The following is a 21500-nucleotide window of genomic DNA, read 5'->3' as shown; positions in this document are numbered from 1 at the left end:
TTAAACAAAACATCCCATAGGAAACATCCACAGTTGTTTAAAAAAACAAACAAATAAACAGACAAGCAAACAAAACAGACAAACAAACAAATAAACAAACAAAAAAAAGAAAAACTACAACATCATTCTAATTCCATCTAATTCCATTTTCTTTTTGATGGTCATTCTGTGGTGTCGCTCTCTCCCAGGAAAATAGTCCTCAATGGTGGAACTCAGGCTCCTCATCCGTTTGGACTTGCTGTGTTTGAGAACCACGTTTTCTTCACTGACTGGACCAAGATGGGTTTGGTGAGAGCCAACCGGTTCAACGGCAGCAACCCGGCGCTGCTCTATCGTACCGCCAAGAGACCGGGACACGTTGTAGTCTCACACCGTGTCCTGCAGCCTGTTGGTGAGGAGATTTGAAACGTATTTGCTTAACACTCCAAGATGTCTGCTTCTTATTTATAATGTTTCCAAAGTGTGTAAAAAAGGACAACAGCGTTTGCACTGTCTGAGAAAACTGTCTTACTGGCATGTTGACAGAACCATGATGATTCTATTTTATCGTGCTTTTATCGAGTCCATTTTATCCTTTTCCTTGGTGTCATGGTTTGGAAGCCTTTCTACTAAAAACAAGAACGCATTGAATCAAATTGTGAAATGGTCAAGTAAACTGATAGCCACAGCTGAACCCTTCTTCCCTGTATACCAAACAGTTACAGCGGATAGCCACGACCATTTTAAATGACAGTTTGCACCCCTTGCATAGTGAATTTCAGTTTCTTCCCTCTGGACGGAGGTTGTCAGTCCCATACTGCAGAACAAAACGTTATAAAAACAGCTTTAATCCAGCTGCAATAACACTGGTAAACAAGCTGTTTGCACAAAAGCTGCACAAGTCACTTTTCGGAGCATGATGTATCCTTTTTTTTATCTCATTGCTTTTATTTATTTACATATTTACTCTTAACTTGTAGGAAATTTTGCTCTTGGTGTTTTTAATTTTTCTTTTTTAAAACTATTTCAATTATGTGTTTTTAGTTTCATGTTTTTTACTTTCTATATTTGTTTCATGAACTGCAGCACTTTCTGTCGAGCCCAATCTGTCTCTTGTTTTATGTGTATGTGTTCTTTTTAAATGCCCTGTTTCTGATTTGATTGTTCGTTTTCTGTTGCTTGTTTAACTCTCGACTGCAAAACTAGTTTACCCTTGGGTATCAACAAAGTAACCTGAACCTGAACCTGAAGTGATTACCAGGCTGAATGCTGTTGGTGCTTCTTTTGTGACACAGTGATGAACCCGTGCGGCAGACACAACGGTGGCTGTCAGCAGATCTGTGTCCTGAGTCACCGCACCGACAATGAGGGTCTGGGCTACCGCTGCAAGTGTCGCCATGGTTACGATCTGCAGCCAGACCGTCGTACCTGCTTTAGTGAGTCTACCTTTGATTGAGGGCAAAAGGAGTTGGGATGTTACTAAAATTACATTGTTCATGTTCTGCTCTGAGATACTCTGAAAAATCAATGAAACAAGGACATTTACAATATCAGCAAACTGTAATTTCATTAAGCATAGGTATTTAAACACTTTTAAACAAGGTGAGGCTATGATGTCTGGATTTTGTGTAGAGTTTGGCCTAAAAATTTAATTATGGACTTACATTTTCCTTAAATTTGTTATGAACTGCAAGTTTTCATCACATTTAATATGTTTTCATAATGTACTATATTTCATCCTCATTTATTTAATAGCAACAGGCATGTAGGGATTTATGAGTGAGTTGTTTAGAGAGTGTGATTACCTGTGAGTAACCACTGCCACTGTTTGTTTGGACAGAGGTGAAGGACTACCTGTTGGTGGCCACCTCTCTCGGGGTGCGGGGAATCCCACTGAACGTGTCCCTCCAGGAGGACATCACCCTGCCCCTCACAGGGCTCGGGACCTCCTTCTCTGGTTCCGCTGTTGAGTTTGACGGCAAAGACGAGACCATTTTTTTCAACGACAGGTCCAGAGGCCTTATCTACAAGTCCAACCTCAACGGCACTGGTTAGTGTTTAGTAACATTTGTGTAATGAACGATCATGGTGGAGTAGTTGTGTGAATTTGTTGCACATAAAACAGAACGATAACATTACATTTTGCATTTCAAAGCAGGTCTGCTCAGAATCCTTTTGTCCTACATCTCAGTGTATTGGTTTTCTTTGTGCGTTCTCAGTCCAGCAGATTATGACAGGCTACAGAGTGGGAACAATAGATGCCATGGCTTATGACTGGACCTCCAAGGTTTTGTTTTGGACTACAAGCACCTACAGGGTGGTGGCGGCCTTCAGAGTCACAGACAAATCCAGACGAGACATCGTGACTGGATTGAGAAACCCAAAGGGAATAGCAGTGGATCCTAGTGCTGGGTGAGTCCTCGGGGAGGTGTGAGGGGTGTGTATACTGTGAGACTGGGACACAGAGGGGATTACATTCACAGTTCACTGTTTGTATATATATTCACCTTTGTATATGCATTTAAAAATCTATCATTTGTATTTTTAGGATTAGTATAAAAATCTCAAAAGTCCTGACACTGAACAGATATGTCTTCCTGTGACAGCTACTTGTTCTGGTCTGACTGGTACCGTCCAGCGGTCATCATGAGAGGCTTCACTGATGGCAGCAACGCCATTCCTCTGGTCAACACAACACTGGGGTGGCCATATGGGCTCTCTGTGGACTACATGTAAGCACAGTGATGGCCTGCAGCATTATTAATGGATTTATGCAAACAATTCAAGGGATGAAATGTCAGAATGTAATATCCCTTTTCTACCCACTGATTAATTGCTTGTGATGGACCTTTGACAGGATGGACAGGCTGTACTGGGTGGATTCCCTCTTGGACCAGATTGGATCCATTGGCATCCAAGGCCTGGACAGACAGACATTTACCAACATTGGACAGATTACTCAGCCCTACTCTTTGACCATTTATTCAGGTGGCTACATTAATCCATCCTCGTGACTCCCATTTATTTATTTAAGTGTAATTATATCACAAATGCACAATATTCAAATTGTGTATGTTACATTATTCTAGTTCAACTGCAGCAAAGACCAAACTTGGTTTAAAAAAACCTAAAACACATTTCTGAGAATATCTGATACAGTGGTGAACTGAGGGTTACTGAAATTAATGCAATGCCTTAATATCCCTGTATCCCATCTAGAACATTTCCTCTCTGCCATATTATGTGAATGATGTGTTTGTATAATACCTTTGTTCCTATTCTGGCTGGTGAAAGTTACATCATTCTTATAGTCCAACAATTCATTATGTATTGTGTAATGTGTATGTAATCAACGTTTTTCACTTGGACTAATGAAATTTAAGCAGCTACAATACAATGCACAATAAACTGCTTATTATACATGCTCATTTGTAGTATTTTTTAACTGTCTAATTTTGTCATGCAGACTATCTATATGTGTCTGATACACGGACCAGAGGGATATTCGAGATGAGGAAGAGGGATGGAGGAGGAAACATTATGATCAGACAAGGAGTCACTGGCATCATGAATGTAAAGGCCTACACAGTTGACCTTCACACCAGTAAGTCCACACACAGTCTGTGAGATATTTCATACTTTAGTCCAACAATAATTGATGTGTCTAGTAGCAGCTAGAAGAGAATGAAATCCATTTTTTATTCTCAAACCAAAACAAACACTGTCTACAGTGACAAGGCGATAGTTGAGCAGTGACTCAGCCAAATATGATCATCTGTAAACCCACTGACTGCTCCTCCATCATCCTCCACAGCCTTCACCAGCCGCTGCAATATGTTGCCCAACGGGCACTGCAGCCACTTCTGTTTCCCGACCCCCTCCTTCAGTCGTGTGTGTGGCTGTCCGTATGGCATGAAACTTCAGGCCAATCAGAGGGACTGCATCAAGGATGACTCTGTTATCCCGCCTGACAACATCTGTGGTGACTACGCCTTTGAGTGCGACGAAGGACGCTGTAGGCCCAACTCCTACCGCTGTGATGGGATTGTTGATTGCATAGATAAGACAGATGAGGCCAACTGCACAGATACAGGTGAAATACTGGATATATACCTACATATGTATATATTACTTTACGTTACTTTATTTGTTTATTTGGTTGGGACAGTGCATATTAATGGACAGTGAGTGCTAGAGTACCCACAGTAAATACACCGGATTTAGCACATGTGCTAAATTACATCCGTAGTCCCCAAAACAATACAACAAATTAACATAAAAAGTCCAAAAAGACAGAGGACCATTAGATAACAGGAAAAGTACATTTACATAGTTACAGGGTTAGACATGATTCTATATATAATCTGTATAGCTGGAATTAATATGATTCATTGAAATATAAAAATATGTCTATACAGTTGCGATTGACATGATTCATTTTAAATATAAAAATATAAATCTATACAGTTGAGCTTGACATGATTCATTTTAAATATAAAAATATAAATCTATACAGTTGAGCTTGACATGATTCATTTTAAATATAAAAATATAAATCTATACAGTTGTGCTTGACATTATTCGTTGAATTATAAAATATATATATATCTATACAGTAAGTTGCAATTGACATATAAATGTGTGTATTTCTGAAATAGTGGAAGGAAATTGTTCAATTGCATTAATCCAAGTGTCGACCTCACACCAGGAGCAACCTGTTCTCCAAATGCATTCACCTGCAACAACAAGCACTGCATCCTGAAGAGCTGGCGCTGCGATGGCCTGGATGACTGCGGCGACGGGTCAGATGAAGTCAACTGTCCCACCCGAGTCCCCACCACCTGTGCGGCCGGCTACTTCACCTGCGACAACAACAGGTGTATCGCTACGACGTGGTTGTGTGATGGTGACAACGACTGTGGCGACGGCTCAGATGAACACAACTGCAGTAAGTGTGAAGCTGTCGGCCCATTATCAGATCATACTGCATGTTACCCAGGGGGCAAAGCAAAAAAACAGACACGGAGTGTTGTAAAAGGTTTGACACCAGAAATGATATCTAGGAACTTCAAGGATTAAAACCTGGGCGGACAACCCGGTCAACTAGCTGCTAGAAAGCTACAGGGGGCCAAAACCCCTCTTCTTGGGTAATTTTGCTGGTGAAATTATGTAAATGCAAATATTTAGGTACTACAATGGCATAAATAGTCATACAACTATAACATTGGGCAGAGAGTATCTTGACACATAGGGGGAGGCATGAAAAAAAGATTCTGGGGTTTGTTGCAACTGGATTTTAAGATATCACCCTCAACATCCCAAAAAAGACAAAAAAAAGTACTGTTCGCCTGACAAATTCTCATGAAAATTATTATTTTTCAGCACTTTATGGAGAATATCTATGCTTAACATGTATATAGAATTTTTTATTAATTCATAAGCTTCCATATGAGTCCGAGCTAGCCTTTCTACTAGCTACTGGAAAGCTACAGGCTGTCTCCAAACAATGCAACACCTATTGTGAAAAACTACATGTTAACTGGCATGACCAGAAAACATTCTATTTCTGGTCTCCCCAAAGTGAACAGATAGATAGAGAAGACCGTTGGCCACAGCAAGTGGGGCTTTTGAGATAGAAAGGCTATCTTGGACTCAAATGGAAGGGCGAACAGTACTTTTTTTTGTCTTTTTTGGGATGTTGAGGGTGATATCTTAAAATCCAGTTGCAACAAACCCCAGAATCTTTTTTTCATGCCTCCCCCTATGTGTCAAGATACTCTCTGCCAAATGTTATAGTTGTATGACTATTTATGCCATTGTAGTACCTAAATATTTGCATTTACATAATTTCACCAGCAAAATTACCCAAGAAGAGGGGTTTTGGCCCCCTGTAGCTTTCTAGCAACTAGTTGACCGGGTTGTCCACCCAGGTTTTAATCCTTGAAGTTCCTACATATCATTTCTGGTGTCAAACCTTTTACAACGCTCCGTGTCTGTTTTCCAAAAAACTGGGATTTTGCCCCCTGGGTATGTAGTGGCGCATATACTAAGAAACTACCCTGTCTGTGACTGGCAGATTCGACCATCACCACGTGTCCCCCTTCCTACTTCCTGTGTCCCGACCACCGCTGTATCTACAACTCCTACGTGTGTGATGGAGACCAGGACTGTCTGGACGGATCTGATGAAAAGGACTGCGGTAGGAGTCACTGTAACTTCACTGTAGAGTGTAGAACATCTCCTTATGGAGCCAAATGGATTCATTTGATGTTTATGTTTATTTTTCTGTCACTTTAAGAGTTTTCCTGTAACTCCTATGAGTTTGCCTGCGCCAGTGGAGACCAGTGTGTCAGTTCCAGGTATCAGTGCGACGGCGTGTTCGACTGCAGGGACCACTCTGATGAACGAGACTGTCGTAAGCTGGCAACACTGACATAATATAGATATTATAAAATTGATCATGCTAATTGTGTTCATTAGCAATTAGATTCGATTAGAATTGTTATTAGATTGATAGTCCCACTTTTGTCTGTCAGGTTTATTAATAATGATACTTTTTACTTTCATTTCATTGTTGGGCTTGTCGCAAAAATGTCAATAAAGTGAATGAAAGTGACTGAAAATAAAGATGAAAATGCTAATTAAAGCAGAAGTAAGCGGAATGTTTGTGTTAATATAAGTCTTAAATAGTTCTATCTTCCGACGGCAATCACTTACATAGAGTGTTTGGTCTGAAACACGGGTCTGTCAGTCACTCTGCTCTGCTCTAAGCCGAGGAGAAAACTTTCCTTGTATCCTACAACCTTTATCTAATGAGGAGAGAGAACGGCATAAAGGGGCGGTCCTCTCTGTGTGTGCAGCCAAGGGATGCGCGTGAATGTGGTGACGTAGGGACGAGGGCGGGGACTGCTAACTCCATCGGCTGACAGGAAGTTAGCCAAAACGACCGGATCGCTTACTTCTGCTTTAATTAATACATACTATATGATGCCTCTCTCTCGATGCTGTCTCAGCTTTGTGTTGCTGTGTTGTCAGTCATTTTTTAAAAGTGCGTTGTCCCTACAGCCACCCGAGGCCCAGGCCTCTGCCATGATGATGAATTCCAGTGCCAGACGGATGGTTTCTGCGTACCAGACGAGTGGGAGTGCGACGGCCACCCAGACTGTGAGGATGGATCGGATGAACACAACTCCTGTCCTCCTACCACATGCAGATCCAACTATTTCCAGTGCGCCAACAAGATCTGCATCCCAAATAGCTGGCTGTGCGACGGCGACAACGACTGTCGGGACATGAGTGATGAGCAGAACTGCCCCACCCCTCCGTTTACCTGTCCGTCTGGACAGTGGCAGTGTCCCACTGACCTGGTGTGCATCAACCTGGACAAGGTGTGCAACGGCCAGAGGGACTGCCCCAATGGAGCGGATGAGTCACCGATCTGCAGTGAGTTTTAGAAACAGAATTTCCTGCAAAATGCTAAGTGGTGTATCTGGTATTTAGTTTGTCATCAAGTGACTTATACGGTATGGGGTGAACAAAATAACTGACACAACTGTTAGTAGAATGCAATGCAACTCAAATAATTAACTTGGAATCAATACCTTCTAAAACAGTTTACAAAAACTGAATAATTATATCATTTTAGACTTCAAGATAGTAGGTGGTATTCTAATTATTATTATTATTATTATTATTCTAAAAGATTAGATTAGATTGGCAAAAGTTTTAGCTTGATGCAAACTAAATCTGAAACATACTGGACCTCTGACCACCCAAGGAATGTGAGTCTTAATATTTTTTGTAAATGTGTAGTGGCACAAGGAAGAAAGGACAATAAATAAATAATCCTGAAGAAAAGACAATAAATACCACTCTGTTTTTAGGTCATCATTGCCACAAATATATTGGGAATAAATGTATAAAACAGACATTGACAGAAATCAATCATAATCATCAAAAGTCATCAACCATAAATGCAACTCCATTGTTCTCTCCACTAACTCACTGTGATGTCATTTCTCAGACCAAGATGACTGTGCTCTGAGCAACGGCGGCTGCAGTCATGGCTGCGTCCAAGGACCTTTTGGGGCTCAGTGCACGTGTCCACCAGGTCTTCAGCTCAACGACTCAAAGACCTGTGAGGACATTGACGAGTGTCAGATCCCAGGTTTCTGCAGCCAGCAGTGTTTCAACGAGAGAGGGAGCTTCAGGTGCTACTGCTCAGAGGGCTACTTCCTGGAGCCCGACGGACGCACCTGCAAAGCTACAAGTAAGCAACAAGATCGCATTATAAAGTAAAGCTGCAGCTGAACAATTTTGAATTCTTAAAGTGTTAAGAGGTTAAGATTTTCAGTGATATTGTAGTTGTTGTTTTGTGGTACCAAACTAAAACAAGATACTCCTCTGCTCTTAGACCCAGCTGCAGCCATACTTCTTGTGACCAAGCGTAGCCAGATCATCGCCAACCGGCTCAAGACTAGACCGCCCCAGCTGGTCCCAGTGGCCAGCGGTTCAAGCATCGTGACTGTAGACTTTGATAGTCAAACATCCAGAATCTACTGGGCCGACGCCTCACAGAAGAGGATATGGAGCGCCTACGAGAACGGCACCGACAGACGAGAAGTGAGAGGAACGATCATACAGAGGCATCAAACTGAAGGAGAGTGATATTTTCAAAATAACATGTTTGTAATCTCTCCGTCATGGTAGGTGTTCTCAACCGGTCTGATGGTACCAGAGAGCATCGCTGTGGACTGGGTGGGTCGGAACCTTTATTGGACCGACTCCGTCATGGAGAACATCGAGGTGTCCACTCTAGACGGTCGTTTCCGCAAAGTCCTGCTCACCAAGAACGTTACCAGCCCTCGTGGACTGGTTCTGGATCCCCGCAACTAGTAAGATATAGTTTATGAAATAATGTCTTTAAACACCTGCAAAAGTAGGTGTTTAACATAAACTCTTAAACTCATAGACTTTTTTTTTGCCATTTAAACTTTTATTGGCAGCCGGAGAGTAAAAGATAATACAGGCCTATCAAGTTAGTCATAATTACCGATACGATTTCAATTTTCATAGAATAAAAATAAAAGAAGGAGAAAGAAAAACAAAAAACAAAACAAAAACAAAACAAAAAAACGACTGCATACAATGAAAAAAAATTGTATTGTACATATACAATAAATACATGACAGGGTTCTTATGGATCCTTAAAAAGTCTTAAAAGGCATTGAATTCATTAATCTAAAAACAAGGCCTTAATTGGCATTAAAATGTCTTCAATCAATTTTTCAAACGTCTTAAAAATGTTAACACATGGTAAGTGGTATTTTATGGTTGTAATTCGTCTCAAATCTCAAAACAATTGGTAACATTCCGACATAGAGAAGTTAGTGGCGGCTGTCAACGCTAAATTTCTCACCGCCACCAGCTCCCGAGTCAGTGTTTTTATTTTTTCAGACTTTTTATGCATTTATTTTTTAAGTATATTTTTTTGGCTTTTCATGCCTTTATTTGATAGGACAGTTGAGAGAGACAGGAAGTGGGGAGGTAGAGAGAGGGGGAATGACACGCAGGATAGGGCCGCTCGACGCGGGATTCGATCCGGGGTCGCCTGCAGTGATGACCACAGCCTCAACACATAGGGCGGGTGCTCTACCAACTGAGCCAAACACCGCCCCTTTATGCATTTATTTTGAAAGGACAGCTGGAAAGAGACACAATCCAATGTTCATGTAGCAGTCACTTTACCTTGGATCACATAGGAAAGTGGGTAAAATTGTCCCTAACCCTATGTAATTGATGTGGTGTTTTTTTTTTTTTTTCTGCATTTGTGTTTACTGTATTATGAAGTCGGTCTTAAATTTCATTTCGAGTGGCTTTAAAAAAGTCTTAAAAAGTCTTACTTGGCTTAAGCTGTAGGAACCCTGACATGGCTCTGGATCCCTGCAACTAGTAAGAGATATTATTTATGAAATGATGTCTAAGGCAGATGTTTTACATAAACTCTCATTTCTCCCAGCACCAACCTGATGTTCTGGTCGGACTGGGGCCAGAACCCCAGGATAGAGCGAGCAGACATGGATGGAGCCATGAGACAAGTCATCGTCAGCACCAAGCTCTACTGGCCCAACGGCCTGGCGCTGGACTACACCACACGCAGGGTCTACTTCGCTGACGCCTACCTCAAATATATCGACTACTGTGACTATAATGGCAACAACCGCCACCAGGTCATGGCCAGTGACATGGTAGGTTTAGTTAGCCGTAGCCCATTAGCCCTTTAGCCCTTTAATGTATGTTTTTCCCTTTATTAGGATCCCCATTAGCACCCGCAGCAGTATCAGCTATTCTTCCTGGGGTCCGACATACACACAACATACACATAAACATTCACATAAGAAACATACATTTAAACATGACACAACAAGAACAAACAACAAGGCTCCCTAATAATGAACAAACCACAGAAAAAATCTGACAGACATTTGACAGACACCACGTACATCACCATTTCTCTACTCAGATTCCATTCTATACTTCAATACCTTGAGTAATCTAATGTAATACACCCCCAAAGTAAATAAATAGAAATAAATAAATCACATAATAAGCATTGACTGTCTGAAGTGACTGCAACCATGCACTTCAACTACACATACACTCCAAGAAAAAGGGAACAACCACAACTGTAAACCAGCCCTCTTTATAAACTCAGTAGCCTATAGATATTAAATCATACTTCATTCAATTCTAAGAGATACTGTTTTAACAGCAATTTAAACCGATCTTTGTTACTTTCATGAGCAATATGAACTAGTAGAGAGAGTTCCAGGCAACCATAGCTCTGTACAGAACTGTTCTCTGAATTATACCTGTTCTCACTCTCGGCAATATGAACCTCCCTTCCAGTACTGATATACTCTAAGTCATTAAAGCACATAAGAAAACCCTTGAGCTTAGAATAAAGCTTGCCCACCTCACTCCAGGTTCTCCAGCACCCTCATGGTATGACCGTCTTCGAGGACACCATCTATTGGTCGGAGCGCTACACCAGCAAGGTGATGAGCACCAACAAGTTTCACGGCGGCAACGTGTCCATTCTGATGACCAACATCTACCAACCAATGGGCATCGTTATGGACCATCCTATCAAACAACCCAGAGGTGATTTCAGATTGAATACTCATAGTTTTCTTAAAGGTACATTATGTAAGAATTCCTCCCATCTAGCGTTGCGGTTATAGATCGCAAGCAATTCAGTCGTATTTTTCATGCTGCATTCACGTAAAATCGGAGATGGCAGACGGACAACAGCCGCTGCAGGTAACGGCTTAAACAAGCCTCTACGTAAACAAGTGGTCAGTCAGCAAGAGGCAAAACAATACACGTGACAGTATGTTGTCGTGGTGATGTCGTATTGTTGACCTGACCCACGTTTTTACCGGCTTTCTCTGGACTTCTGTGACTAAAATGACATCTGGTTTGTTACCGACGGCCGTTTTTCCGACTGCACCTGAATGCAGCATTCACGTGCAGTCCTCACAGTCCTCACAGCGTTACCACGGTGACTTTTCACAGATGCCACCTCGACCTGAGCCGACAGCTCCGGTGTCTCCGCTGAGTTTCCGTGGTTTCCTACCGTCACGCTGCCACTGAACGTAAAAACATGGCGACACCACATGGCAGCCAGCACCGAGCTTACCCGCTCCATGTAGATATGAATGATATGAACGGCTAATTCAGAGCTGAAAGGAACACTTAAGTTTGTTGATGGGGGGGATTATTGATGAATGAAAAACGTACTTTTGAACGAAATAATCGATTTTCGTGAATAGATAACAGGAGAACTTACACAATGTACCTTTAAGTATATTAAAAATTGTTGTGTGCTGGTGGTGCTGGCAGAATCTGTTATATATGACAAATGAAAGTAAGGTGACATTGTGGTTTTGTGTTCAGCCATCAACCCGTGCAGAGAACACCTGTGCAATCAGCTGTGCCTGCTGTCAGGCCTGAGACCCAGGTACTACACCTGTCACTGTCAGTCCGGCTGGAAGCTGGGCACTGATAAACGCACCTGTGTCAAAGGTAGGTGTTTAACATCAGCTTTTATGTTTTTTACTTTACTCTCTGCACCACTGTTAACAGGACTGTTTTCTCATCATGTACTCTCTTGTTCTGCTCTAGATGAAACCCCCTTCTTAATGGTGGTGAGAGACTCAGTGATTTTGGGCATTCCCCTGGACCCTGCTGACCCCTCCAACAATGCTATGGCTCCTGTGTCCGGCATCAGCCAGGGACGGGACATCGACTTTGATGACCAGGAGCAGTTTATCTATTGGGTGCAGGGCAGTGTAAGTAGTTACAATGTTATGTTATGAAATATTTAACTACACGGATTGGAAATATATAGTTAGTTACTGATTGACTTGACGTTTTGATGCATGGTGTTTGACTTTGCTCTAACATCAGGGTTCTATATGGCGAGTGAAAACCAGCGGTACCAACAGGTCTGAGTTTGCTCCAGCTGCTTTCATGGGCTCACCATCTGGACTGGCTTTTGACTGGATAGGCCGAACAATGTTTTACACCAACCCCACTGCCAAAACCATAGAGGTAAAGACAGACACACAGTAGTTTATCTAGCTTTTTAACATGCATGTCTTATTTTAGATTTTTTTTTTTAAAGAAAAACCTAATACTTAACAATTCACATAGGTCATCCGTGTGGATGGAAACCAACACTATAGGAAGACAGTCATCACCTCCAATGGTAAACCAGAGGGAGTAGGAGAACCCATTGGAATCGCTCTGGATCCAGCTCGAGGGTAAAGCTGTAGAAAGAAACTCATGGAGTATTTGTCGTATTTGAATTCAAGACAATGGGGAAAATGAAAGGAGAAAATCCTGAATCTTCAGCACTATACTCACATACTCATCCTTACTTAGTGATGAACATTAGTATTAATGTAAATTATAGAAATAGTAATAGGTAATGTGTCAAATTAATTAAATCTCTTCAGTTTTTTCTCACTTTTACACTCGTGCTTCACAGGAAATTGTTTTGGACAGACAAAGGGTCAGACAGTGGAGTTCCTCCTAAGGTGGGCAGCGCTGACATGGACGGAGGAAACCTCAGGAACCTCTACACGGGCGGTAACATGGGGAACATAGGATTCATCACTGCTGACATCGCTGCCAGGAAACTGTACTGGGGTGTGTCGGGCTCAGGGTTGGTACGTATCACATACATGGTAGAAGCTTTAGGTAAAGTTAACTACAGGGTGTTTAACTACCCTGGTTCTTTTCTACTTGTTGTATCACCTCTGAAATCTTTTGTGTAACTCTCAGCTGCCCTCCTTCTCTTTTTTTTAAACCCAGATTGAAAGTGGCACCATGGACGGCGTATCCCGGGTGACGGTGGTCAGTGGTCTGTCCCATCCGTGGGGGTTAACGATCTACCAGAACCACCTCTACTACACAGACCTGGACTACGAGGTCATTGAGAGGGTGGACAAGGACACTGGTGCTAATATGGTGGTGATGAGGAGCGGCATGTCTGGCCTGCGTGCTCTCAAAGTGCACGCCAGAGACAGTACGTGGACTTCACCGTTTTTTTTTTTCAAATTTAATCCAAAGGTCTCTGCACTGTAGCTTTTTGGTATTTTCACCCAGACAGTTCATTATGCAACAGGTAATTATTGCCTGTGAGCGAGTGAGTAGGAGCTCAGTGTCCTCTTCAAGGACAGCACACAGCAGGATCAAGCACCACTTGTGTTTCATCTTTTGAGTGTAGCCTGTGATGATGAGGCCTTAATTATTCTATTATTTATAATTTATTTACTTACAAGTTGATAAGATAACCGTAAATACGGAAATTCATAGTTTAAATCCTCTTAGACCTCGAAGATATGCATATAACAAATTATACGTGTTTTTACCCATGCAGATGCTGAATACATGAATAATAATAGGCTGTTCAGTTGTCCACTTCAATTAAAGTAATAAGATCTCATATCACCCAGTGCTGCTCACCTCCACGCTCCGTCTCTCTCTCTCCACCTCAGACTCTGCAGGGACCAGTAATGCCTGTAGTTCCAACAACGGGGGCTGCCCCCACATCTGTCTGCCCAAACCAAACAATCAAAAGACCTGCACATGTACCACAGGATTTATCCCCTCTCAAGACGGCTCCCGCTGTGAACAGTATGAATCCTTTGCCGTCGTGTCCACCCAAAAGCACATCCGTGGATTCCACATAAACAGCTCCGACCACTCTGAGGCCATGGTGCCCGTCGGTGGAAGTGCGTATCTTTTAGCCGTTTTAATTATTTACTGTCTGTAAATATCAAATGATCACGTCCTTAAGAAGCATGTGTTTCTCTTTTTTTGCAGCTTCCTACTCTATTAAGGCATTGCTGGACCCCCATGTTGAATCTGGCTTTATATACTGGACTGACAACGCCACCTCCTCCTCATACAGGGGCATCTTCCGGGCCAAAACAGACGGAGGGGGCTACAGGACTGTCCTGAACACAGGTGTTGGACGAAGAGGCATTCAGGGTCTCGCTGTAGACTGGATTGCAGGTATGAAACCACTCACCCATCAAACAATCCCTTTATTTTTCCGTATCTTTAAAAGGAGGTATTCGGGCTTGTACTCATTCCATTCAGAAATCAACCCCTATTTCCCCATCTCTCAATATGCTACAGCTCCATCTACACCTCATACATGCTACATCTATTGCACGTCTGTCCGTCCTGGGTGAGGGATCCCTCCTCTGTTGCTCACCCTGAGGTTTCTCCGATTTTTCCCTGTTAAAAGGGTTTTCCATGGAGTTTTTCCTCAGTGGATGTGAGGGTCTAAGGACAGAGGATGTTGTTATGATGCCATGTAAAGCCCTTTGAGACAAACCGTTTGTAAAAAACGGGCTATACAAATAAAATTGCCTTGCCTTGCCTTGCCTTGCCTCTTTCCCATCATGCCTTTCACCTCCTCAGGTAACCTTTACTTCACCAATGCCTTTGAGAGCGAGACCTTTCTGGAGGTGCTGGCCATCAACACCAGCTACCGCATGATTCTCCTAAAGTCCTCCCAGGACCAGCCCCGCGACCTGGCAGTCAGCCCCAAGCTACGCTACCTCTTCTGGACCGACGGCGGCCAAACACCCAAGATCGAGCGAGCTCTGCTGGACGGCACCAACCGCACGGTGTTGGCATCAGAGAGCCTGGCGTCTCCTCGTGGCCTGACCGTCGATTACACTAATGACTTCCTCTACTGGACAGACGATGGTCTTGATATGATCTCCCGCATGGCCGCAGATGGCACACAGAGGCAGATCGTCAGGTACGGGAGCCGATATCCATCTCCGACGGGATTGGCTATATTTGGAAACTCCATGCTGTGGGTGGACAAAAAGCTCGGGAAGCTCTTCCAGGCCAGTAAAGACCCAGCCAACACCAACCAGCCAGAGGTAAGACCTTAATTAGTTAAAAAAATAATAATTTCCTGCATTTCTTTGAAATTACTAAATATTGGATCACATAAAATATCATATTGAATTTGTTTAACATTTTCTCTTGCTGTTGGCGCTTGCACATGTGCATCGTTCAATCTAGTCAGAAAAAATGTTGTCATAGTTTGTATGTCTGCACCAAAGATAAAATTTGTGATTATTTTTTGCATCAATTAACCTCATTACTGTACTTTCTTAATTCTTTAATGGTTTGGCCTCAGCTGTTTTGTCTGACCAGTGATCCAAGACCCAAGAAACTTAATTAACAATAATTTGAAAACATTTGGCAAAATGTTTGGTACTGTCTTTAATACATTTAACTAACTGTTATGATATTTCAGATACTCTACCTAATCTAATCTAATCTAATCTAATCTAATCTAATCTAATCTAATCTAATCTAATCTAATCTAATCTAATCTAATCTAACCTCACCTGAAATAATGGTTCATTTCAAAGCAGCTAGTTTCCTGTCCAGTCGGAAGGTCATATTCCTGTGCTAGCAATTAGCATATTGTTGCGTAGCTTTCGTTAACAATGAAAAATAAATGATTTAACATGGGGAAAAAATAACATGGTGAATGTTTGGAGTGTATAAACCGTTGACCAATGAATAACAGTGAGCATCTGTCATGTAATAGCATCATAACAGTTGTATCCATACCTGAAAAAAGTGATTAATTTGGATCCAACTAAAGCGACAGACTGACTGATTGCATCTTTTCATAGCAGTAAGAGTCAGTTGAGGATATATTGCTCATTGTGCCTCTCGTAACAAATTCATCATTTGCAATGTTTGCAGGTCATTCGAGACAATCTCAATGGAGTGATGGACGTCACCGTGTTTGACCCTCACGTCCAGCCCACATCTGCCAACCAGGTGGGCTTCAACCCTTGTCAAGAAGATAACGGACGCTGCCAGCAGCTCTGTTTCGCCATCCCAGGCCAAGAGCAACCAAAATGCGGTTGTGCACACGGGTCGCTCCTCAGTAACGGAGTAACATGTGGTTACGGTCAAGAAGAGTTCCTGGTTTTCACTACGGACTACACGTTGAATAGCCTGAGGTTAGATCCTGCGGACCACAGCGCTCCCTACCCAACGGTGAACCTGGGCTACAACCTGATGGCGCTGGATTATGACTTCAAGGAGAAGCGGATTTTCTTCTGCCAGTATATGGGGATCGGTCGAAGCAGGATTGGCTACGTCAGTACAACATCCATCACCAGCCCGCCTGTCATCATAGCAGCAAGTCAGTTTAGCTTTGCTCTTCTAGTCTTTATTGTTTCTTCCAACTCTTCTCGCTCAACCAGTCTGTTTCATTTCCTCCATGATCTTGTCATTGATTTCCACATCCTCTTCCCTTTGTGACACTGCACAGATTTGGATGATCCAGAGGGAGTGGCATATGATTGGGTCAACAAGCGCCTCTACTTCACTGACTACTATAGACGTAATGTCCAGTCCATTGGGGTGGACGGGATGAATCGCTCCATCATCGCACATGCAAATCGCCCCAGAGGCATAATTGTCGACCCCTGCTATGGGTAAAAGTGACTGACCTTTATTTCACTACAGAGATATAATAAATAGCAGCAATACAGAAAAACTATAAAATATAAAAGATATAAAAGAGTTTTTAAAGTGGCTGAGGCAATTCGTTCATACCTTTGTATAAATTACAATAAAGGTATTCATTCATTCATATTAGTATATGAAATATGAAGAAATTGAATAAATGTGAAAAAAATATGGAAATTGAATAAAAAGTCAGTGCAGTTGTTGTCACCGTCCTGTAGAGTATTTACAGATGATCTTGGAGCTCTGTTACCTCATTTTGGTCTCTATGCTCTTTCTGCCCAGTTACCTGTACTGGACTGACTGGGCCAGCCCAGCTAAGATCGAGAGGGCCACACTGGGTGGGAACTTCCGGACGGCTATCATCAACAGCAGCCTGACAACACCCAACGGCCTGTCTCTGGATTACGAGGAGAGGATGCTCTACTGGGCTGATGCCTCACTGTATGTTCTGTTTTTTTCCTTTTCTCCATAGGCTGTATTAAAGCAGATCCAATACTGATCAGCCTATGTTGACAACTTCCTTCCTCCGTAGTGACAGGATAGAGCGGGCTACTCTGACTGGTGAGAACCGACAAGTGATCGTGCAGGGTGTCCAGTACCCGTTCGCCTTGACCGTCTTCAAGCAGGACATTTTCTGGACCGACTGGACCGAGAGAGGCGTGTTCAGGGCTGGAAAGGACGACGGCTCTGGTTTTGCAGTGCTGGCTCAGGACCTGCAGTACCGTCCAAACGACATCCACGTTTACGCCGCATCTAAGCAGGAGAGCTGCTCCAGCTCCTGTCAGCAGTTCAACGGAGGCTGCAGTCACGTCTGTGTACCTGGTAAGTCAAAACATGGGTGGTAGTGAACCAGACACAGAGAGACACACAGTGACCGACTTCACCGCCTCTTAATCTTCCCTGCAGGTCCAGCGGGCCCAGAGTGTCAGTGTCCTCATCAGGGCAACTGGTATCTGGCCAACAACGGCAAAGACTGTATCAGAGACACAGGGAAGCGCTGTCAGCCAGAGCAGTTCACCTGTCTCAATGGTAACTGTATCTCAGCACGCTGGAAGTGTGACGGCGACAACGACTGCCATGACAACTCGGACGAACTGGAGAGAGTGTGTGGTAAGATATGCAATTTAATCTGATACTGAACAATCTATGATTGACATTTAAAGGGATACGGCAACATTTTTTTTTTCGTGTCTTGCTTCACTCCCGAGTCCATGACAAGCAGATAGACATAATCCTTTCGACTGTGCGTGCAGTAACAAGGGAGAGCCTGTATCGCCCGTAATTAGCTAAGCTCAAACGCTGGAAGTGTATAGGTAGTGTTAGCCTACCTCCACCTAAAGTCATCAGAGACACTCTTCAGCAACTCTAAACGGAAACCGGCGGGTCGATCTTCGTCTCAGAGCTGACAAAACTCTCCGGTAAGGCATCTTGAGCGGTCAAATGCCGGTAACGGGATGAGATCGGTCAAAACGGAGGGTTCAAGCAAAGACGGTTTATTTTGGTTCAAGCTAGCTACATCGAGGGTAAGTTAGCTTCCTATTTCAAAGTAAAAGCACAAATTCTATCGTCATGGTTTTCTGTATGTAAAGGGCAACAGGTGTTTTATTTTGTAACCAGAAGTAACTGGAAGTGCGGCTAGCTTGAGTAGCGCCGAATTCGTCCGAACAAAATTGTAAACAGCTGGTATTTAGACAAATTAACGACACACTGCTGATCTAAACGGCTACTTTCTCACCTAAAAATGTTTGAAAAGTGATATATTTACAGAGTTTAGAGCTAAAATGAAATCAGCTTCTTACTGCTGATTTCGGCTCAGGTAGGAGGCAGGCTAACACTACCTATGCACTTCCAGCGTTTGAGCTAAGCTAATTAACAGTGCGCCAGCTCTGCCCGTATCTCCCTTGTTACTGCACGCACAGTCGAAAGGATGGTGTCTATCTGCTTGTCATGGACTCGGGAGTGAGGCAAGACACGAAAAAAAAAAATGTTGGTCTATCCCTTTAAGTTGACTTAAAAGTAATTCAATAAAAATGGACATATAATGGCAACTTCAGAGATATTTTTATGAAATCTGTTGTTTCCTCCTGTGCAGCCTTCCACACCTGCTCAGCTATAGACTTCACCTGTGACAACGGGCGCTGCGTGCCGCTCAGCTACACCTGTGACTACACAGACGACTGTGGCGACAACAGTGATGAGCGCGGCTGCCCCTTCCCCACCTGTAACCCCGCCACCGAGTTCACCTGCGCCAACGGACGCTGCATCAGCGCTGCCTTTGTCTGCGACGGCCACAACGACTGCAGGGACAACGCCACCTCTGACGAAATCAACTGCCGTGAGTGATGATGAGGCTCATTAAGACTTTGCTTTATTGCCAGATTACAGTTCCTCTGCATGAGTAGCCATCTCCTTTTTCGATAGTTGGATATTATGGTTGTTCCAGCCACCTTTGAGATGCTCCAGACCTTGTGTTGTTGAATAAGAGGGACATATCTAAAATGAGAGAGCTGCCACTCACCCTGTGTCTTTGATCTTTGTGCCCCTCCAGCTGACAGGACGTGTCCTAATGGCCAGGTGAAGTGTGACACCACCAACATCTGCATCTACCCAGAGAGTCTGTGCGACGGCTACAACAACTGTGGAGACAACAGCGATGAGAATCCTCTCTTCTGCGGTAAGTCGAACAAGAGACATTCTGCTGAGGTGATGTAAGCTAAAACTAAAACTATGAAATGTAATCGTTGTGTTACTCTGCTGCAGCGGATCGCACCTGCTCTCCCAACCAGTTCCGCTGCGATGGGAGGAAGTGTATCCCTAGCTCCTGGGTGTGTGACGGCTTTAGAGACTGCAGTGATGGGACAGATGAGCCTCCCTCCTGTGGTGAGTTCTTCACAGTGCCTTTGGTATTTCAGTTTGTTTCTTTTTTTCTCGTTATTTGATAGTATAGTTGAGAGAGACGGGAAATAGAGAGGCAGAGAGAGGGTTTCAGCATATGGAGTGCCTGCTGTGTCACATGGCGCCCCGATATTTCAGGTTTTTATCTGAGAAGTACAACATTTGTTTGTGGACTCATTTGCTGATGGAAGGAGGTTTTGACTCATTTGTCATTTTTCATATGTCCAACCAAAATTCAGAAAAGGGCATATTATTAATGCTAGTTTCTCTGATCCTGTTGTTTTTTGGATCAAGGAAACCGGAAAGTAACCGAAAATAGTAACTAGTGCTGCATATTTAACAACAGCTATGTATTTATATCTACTGTGATGTTTGCTTGTTTCAGTATTCATGAACACGTGATAATTATTTTAAGCAAAATGTATTTACTTGTCTGTTTTCTGTATGTTAACTGCCTTTAATGTACCAATTGGGATCATGATAATAATTCAGTCAGTGGGTCTTAAAAATAATAATTCTCTTCATCCGTTCTTGTGCAGAGGATCAGATCAGGACATGCAGCCCCAGCCAGTTCACATGTACCAACGGGAACTGCATCCCCCAGTCATTGGTGTGTGATGGCAACAATGACTGTTGGGACAGCAGCGACGAAGCTCCTGAACTACAGTGTGGTGAGAAAGCCCTTGAAAAGCATAACTAGAAGTTTCATGTGTATTTTTTTCATATGTTTATTGTATATACTGTATATACTGTGTAAGGGTTTCAGGCACTAGAGATGTTAAGATTCTTATCCATTATGAAATACCATCCGAGAGGCCTCTGATCGGTCCCAGATTTATTCTGCAGCTTGGCAGTGACTCAGAAATTACAGCCAGTTTCAAAAATATCTATTTTAATTCACAAAAAGAAGACTGGAGTCCTGCAACAGGTGGTGTAGCCCCCCACCCAAGCCTAAATCCACAGAAGAACAATGGCAAGTTCTCCAAGATGCTTGAACAACCTGCCAGTCATGTACCTTGAAAAACTGTGTGCAAGTGCATCAAGGAGAATTGTTGCTGTTTTAAAGACTAAATTATGATTTGATTTAGGTTTCTTCTTTTGACTGAACTTTGTATCAAATTAATTGATAAGAATAGACTATTAATGGCATATTTTTTAAAGCATCTTCACTTTACTTTACTTTTAGTGCCTGCACAGTACTGTATACATGTGTGTATACGCCCCATTGACCCTTCTCCCTCTCTGTCCCCTGCAGGACAGCGTACCTGCAGTTCCAACCAGTTCACCTGTCCGATCTGGCACCCGGGTCATCCACGCTGTATACCCTTCAGCTTTGTGTGTGATGGGGAGAAAGACTGCGCCAATGCTGCTGACGAGCTCCAGAACTGCCCCAACCGGACCTGCCACATGAACGAGTTTGCCTGTTCTAATGGACTTTGCATCCTTATCCCCTTCCAGTAAGTAGGAATTATGTGTGAGTGAGTAAAATTATTAAAAACAAAACACTTTTCTTCCCAAGTGCGGAAATTAAT

The 21500-nt window shown here is 42.9% G+C and overlaps 1 protein-coding gene across 5 annotated transcripts in view; it reads left to right on the top strand.

Annotated features, from left to right (window-relative positions):
* Positions 1–21500, top strand: part of lrp2b (low density lipoprotein receptor-related protein 2b) — a 47782-nt gene that overhangs the window by 7441 nt on the left and 18841 nt on the right. For all 5 annotated transcript variants that reach the window (XR_015034409.1, XM_085761713.1, XM_085761712.1 and 2 more), the window contains exons 14-49: positions 189–391; positions 1275–1415; positions 1820–2029; positions 2199–2391; positions 2586–2711; positions 2837–2967; positions 3446–3583; positions 3794–4072; positions 4688–4927; positions 6056–6178; positions 6278–6394; positions 7045–7422; positions 8003–8248; positions 8393–8601; positions 8689–8873; positions 9998–10226; positions 10965–11142; positions 11938–12066; positions 12166–12332; positions 12451–12594; positions 12697–12806; positions 13034–13214; positions 13360–13573; positions 14046–14282; positions 14374–14565; positions 14980–15452; positions 16297–16744; positions 16874–17039; positions 17356–17514; positions 17606–17895; positions 17980–18183; positions 19166–19408; positions 19622–19747; positions 19834–19953; positions 20508–20639; positions 21224–21425. Coding sequence is in view for 4 of the 5 variants with exons in the window: in XM_085761713.1 (XP_085617839.1) it covers positions 189–391; positions 1275–1415; positions 1820–2029; positions 2199–2391; positions 2586–2711; positions 2837–2967; positions 3446–3583; positions 3794–4072; positions 4688–4927; positions 6056–6178; positions 6278–6394; positions 7045–7422; positions 8003–8248; positions 8393–8601; positions 8689–8873; positions 9998–10226; positions 10965–11142; positions 11938–12066; positions 12166–12332; positions 12451–12594; positions 12697–12806; positions 13034–13214; positions 13360–13573; positions 14046–14282; positions 14374–14565; positions 14980–15452; positions 16297–16744; positions 16874–17039; positions 17356–17514; positions 17606–17895; positions 17980–18183; positions 19166–19408; positions 19622–19747; positions 19834–19953; positions 20508–20639; positions 21224–21425 (7263 nt within the window). In the remaining variant the exon portion in view is untranslated. The remainder of the gene's footprint in view (positions 1–188; positions 392–1274; positions 1416–1819; positions 2030–2198; positions 2392–2585; positions 2712–2836; positions 2968–3445; positions 3584–3793; positions 4073–4687; positions 4928–6055; positions 6179–6277; positions 6395–7044; positions 7423–8002; positions 8249–8392; positions 8602–8688; positions 8874–9997; positions 10227–10964; positions 11143–11937; positions 12067–12165; positions 12333–12450; positions 12595–12696; positions 12807–13033; positions 13215–13359; positions 13574–14045; positions 14283–14373; positions 14566–14979; positions 15453–16296; positions 16745–16873; positions 17040–17355; positions 17515–17605; positions 17896–17979; positions 18184–19165; positions 19409–19621; positions 19748–19833; positions 19954–20507; positions 20640–21223; positions 21426–21500) is intronic.

This window comes from Trachurus japonicus, chromosome 19, assembly GCF_045865225.1.
Source record: "Trachurus japonicus isolate A0001 chromosome 19, Traja_1.0".
Taxonomy (NCBI): domain Eukaryota; kingdom Metazoa; phylum Chordata; class Actinopteri; order Carangiformes; family Carangidae; genus Trachurus; species Trachurus japonicus.
This window is presented reverse-complemented; position numbering and strand designations above follow the sequence as displayed.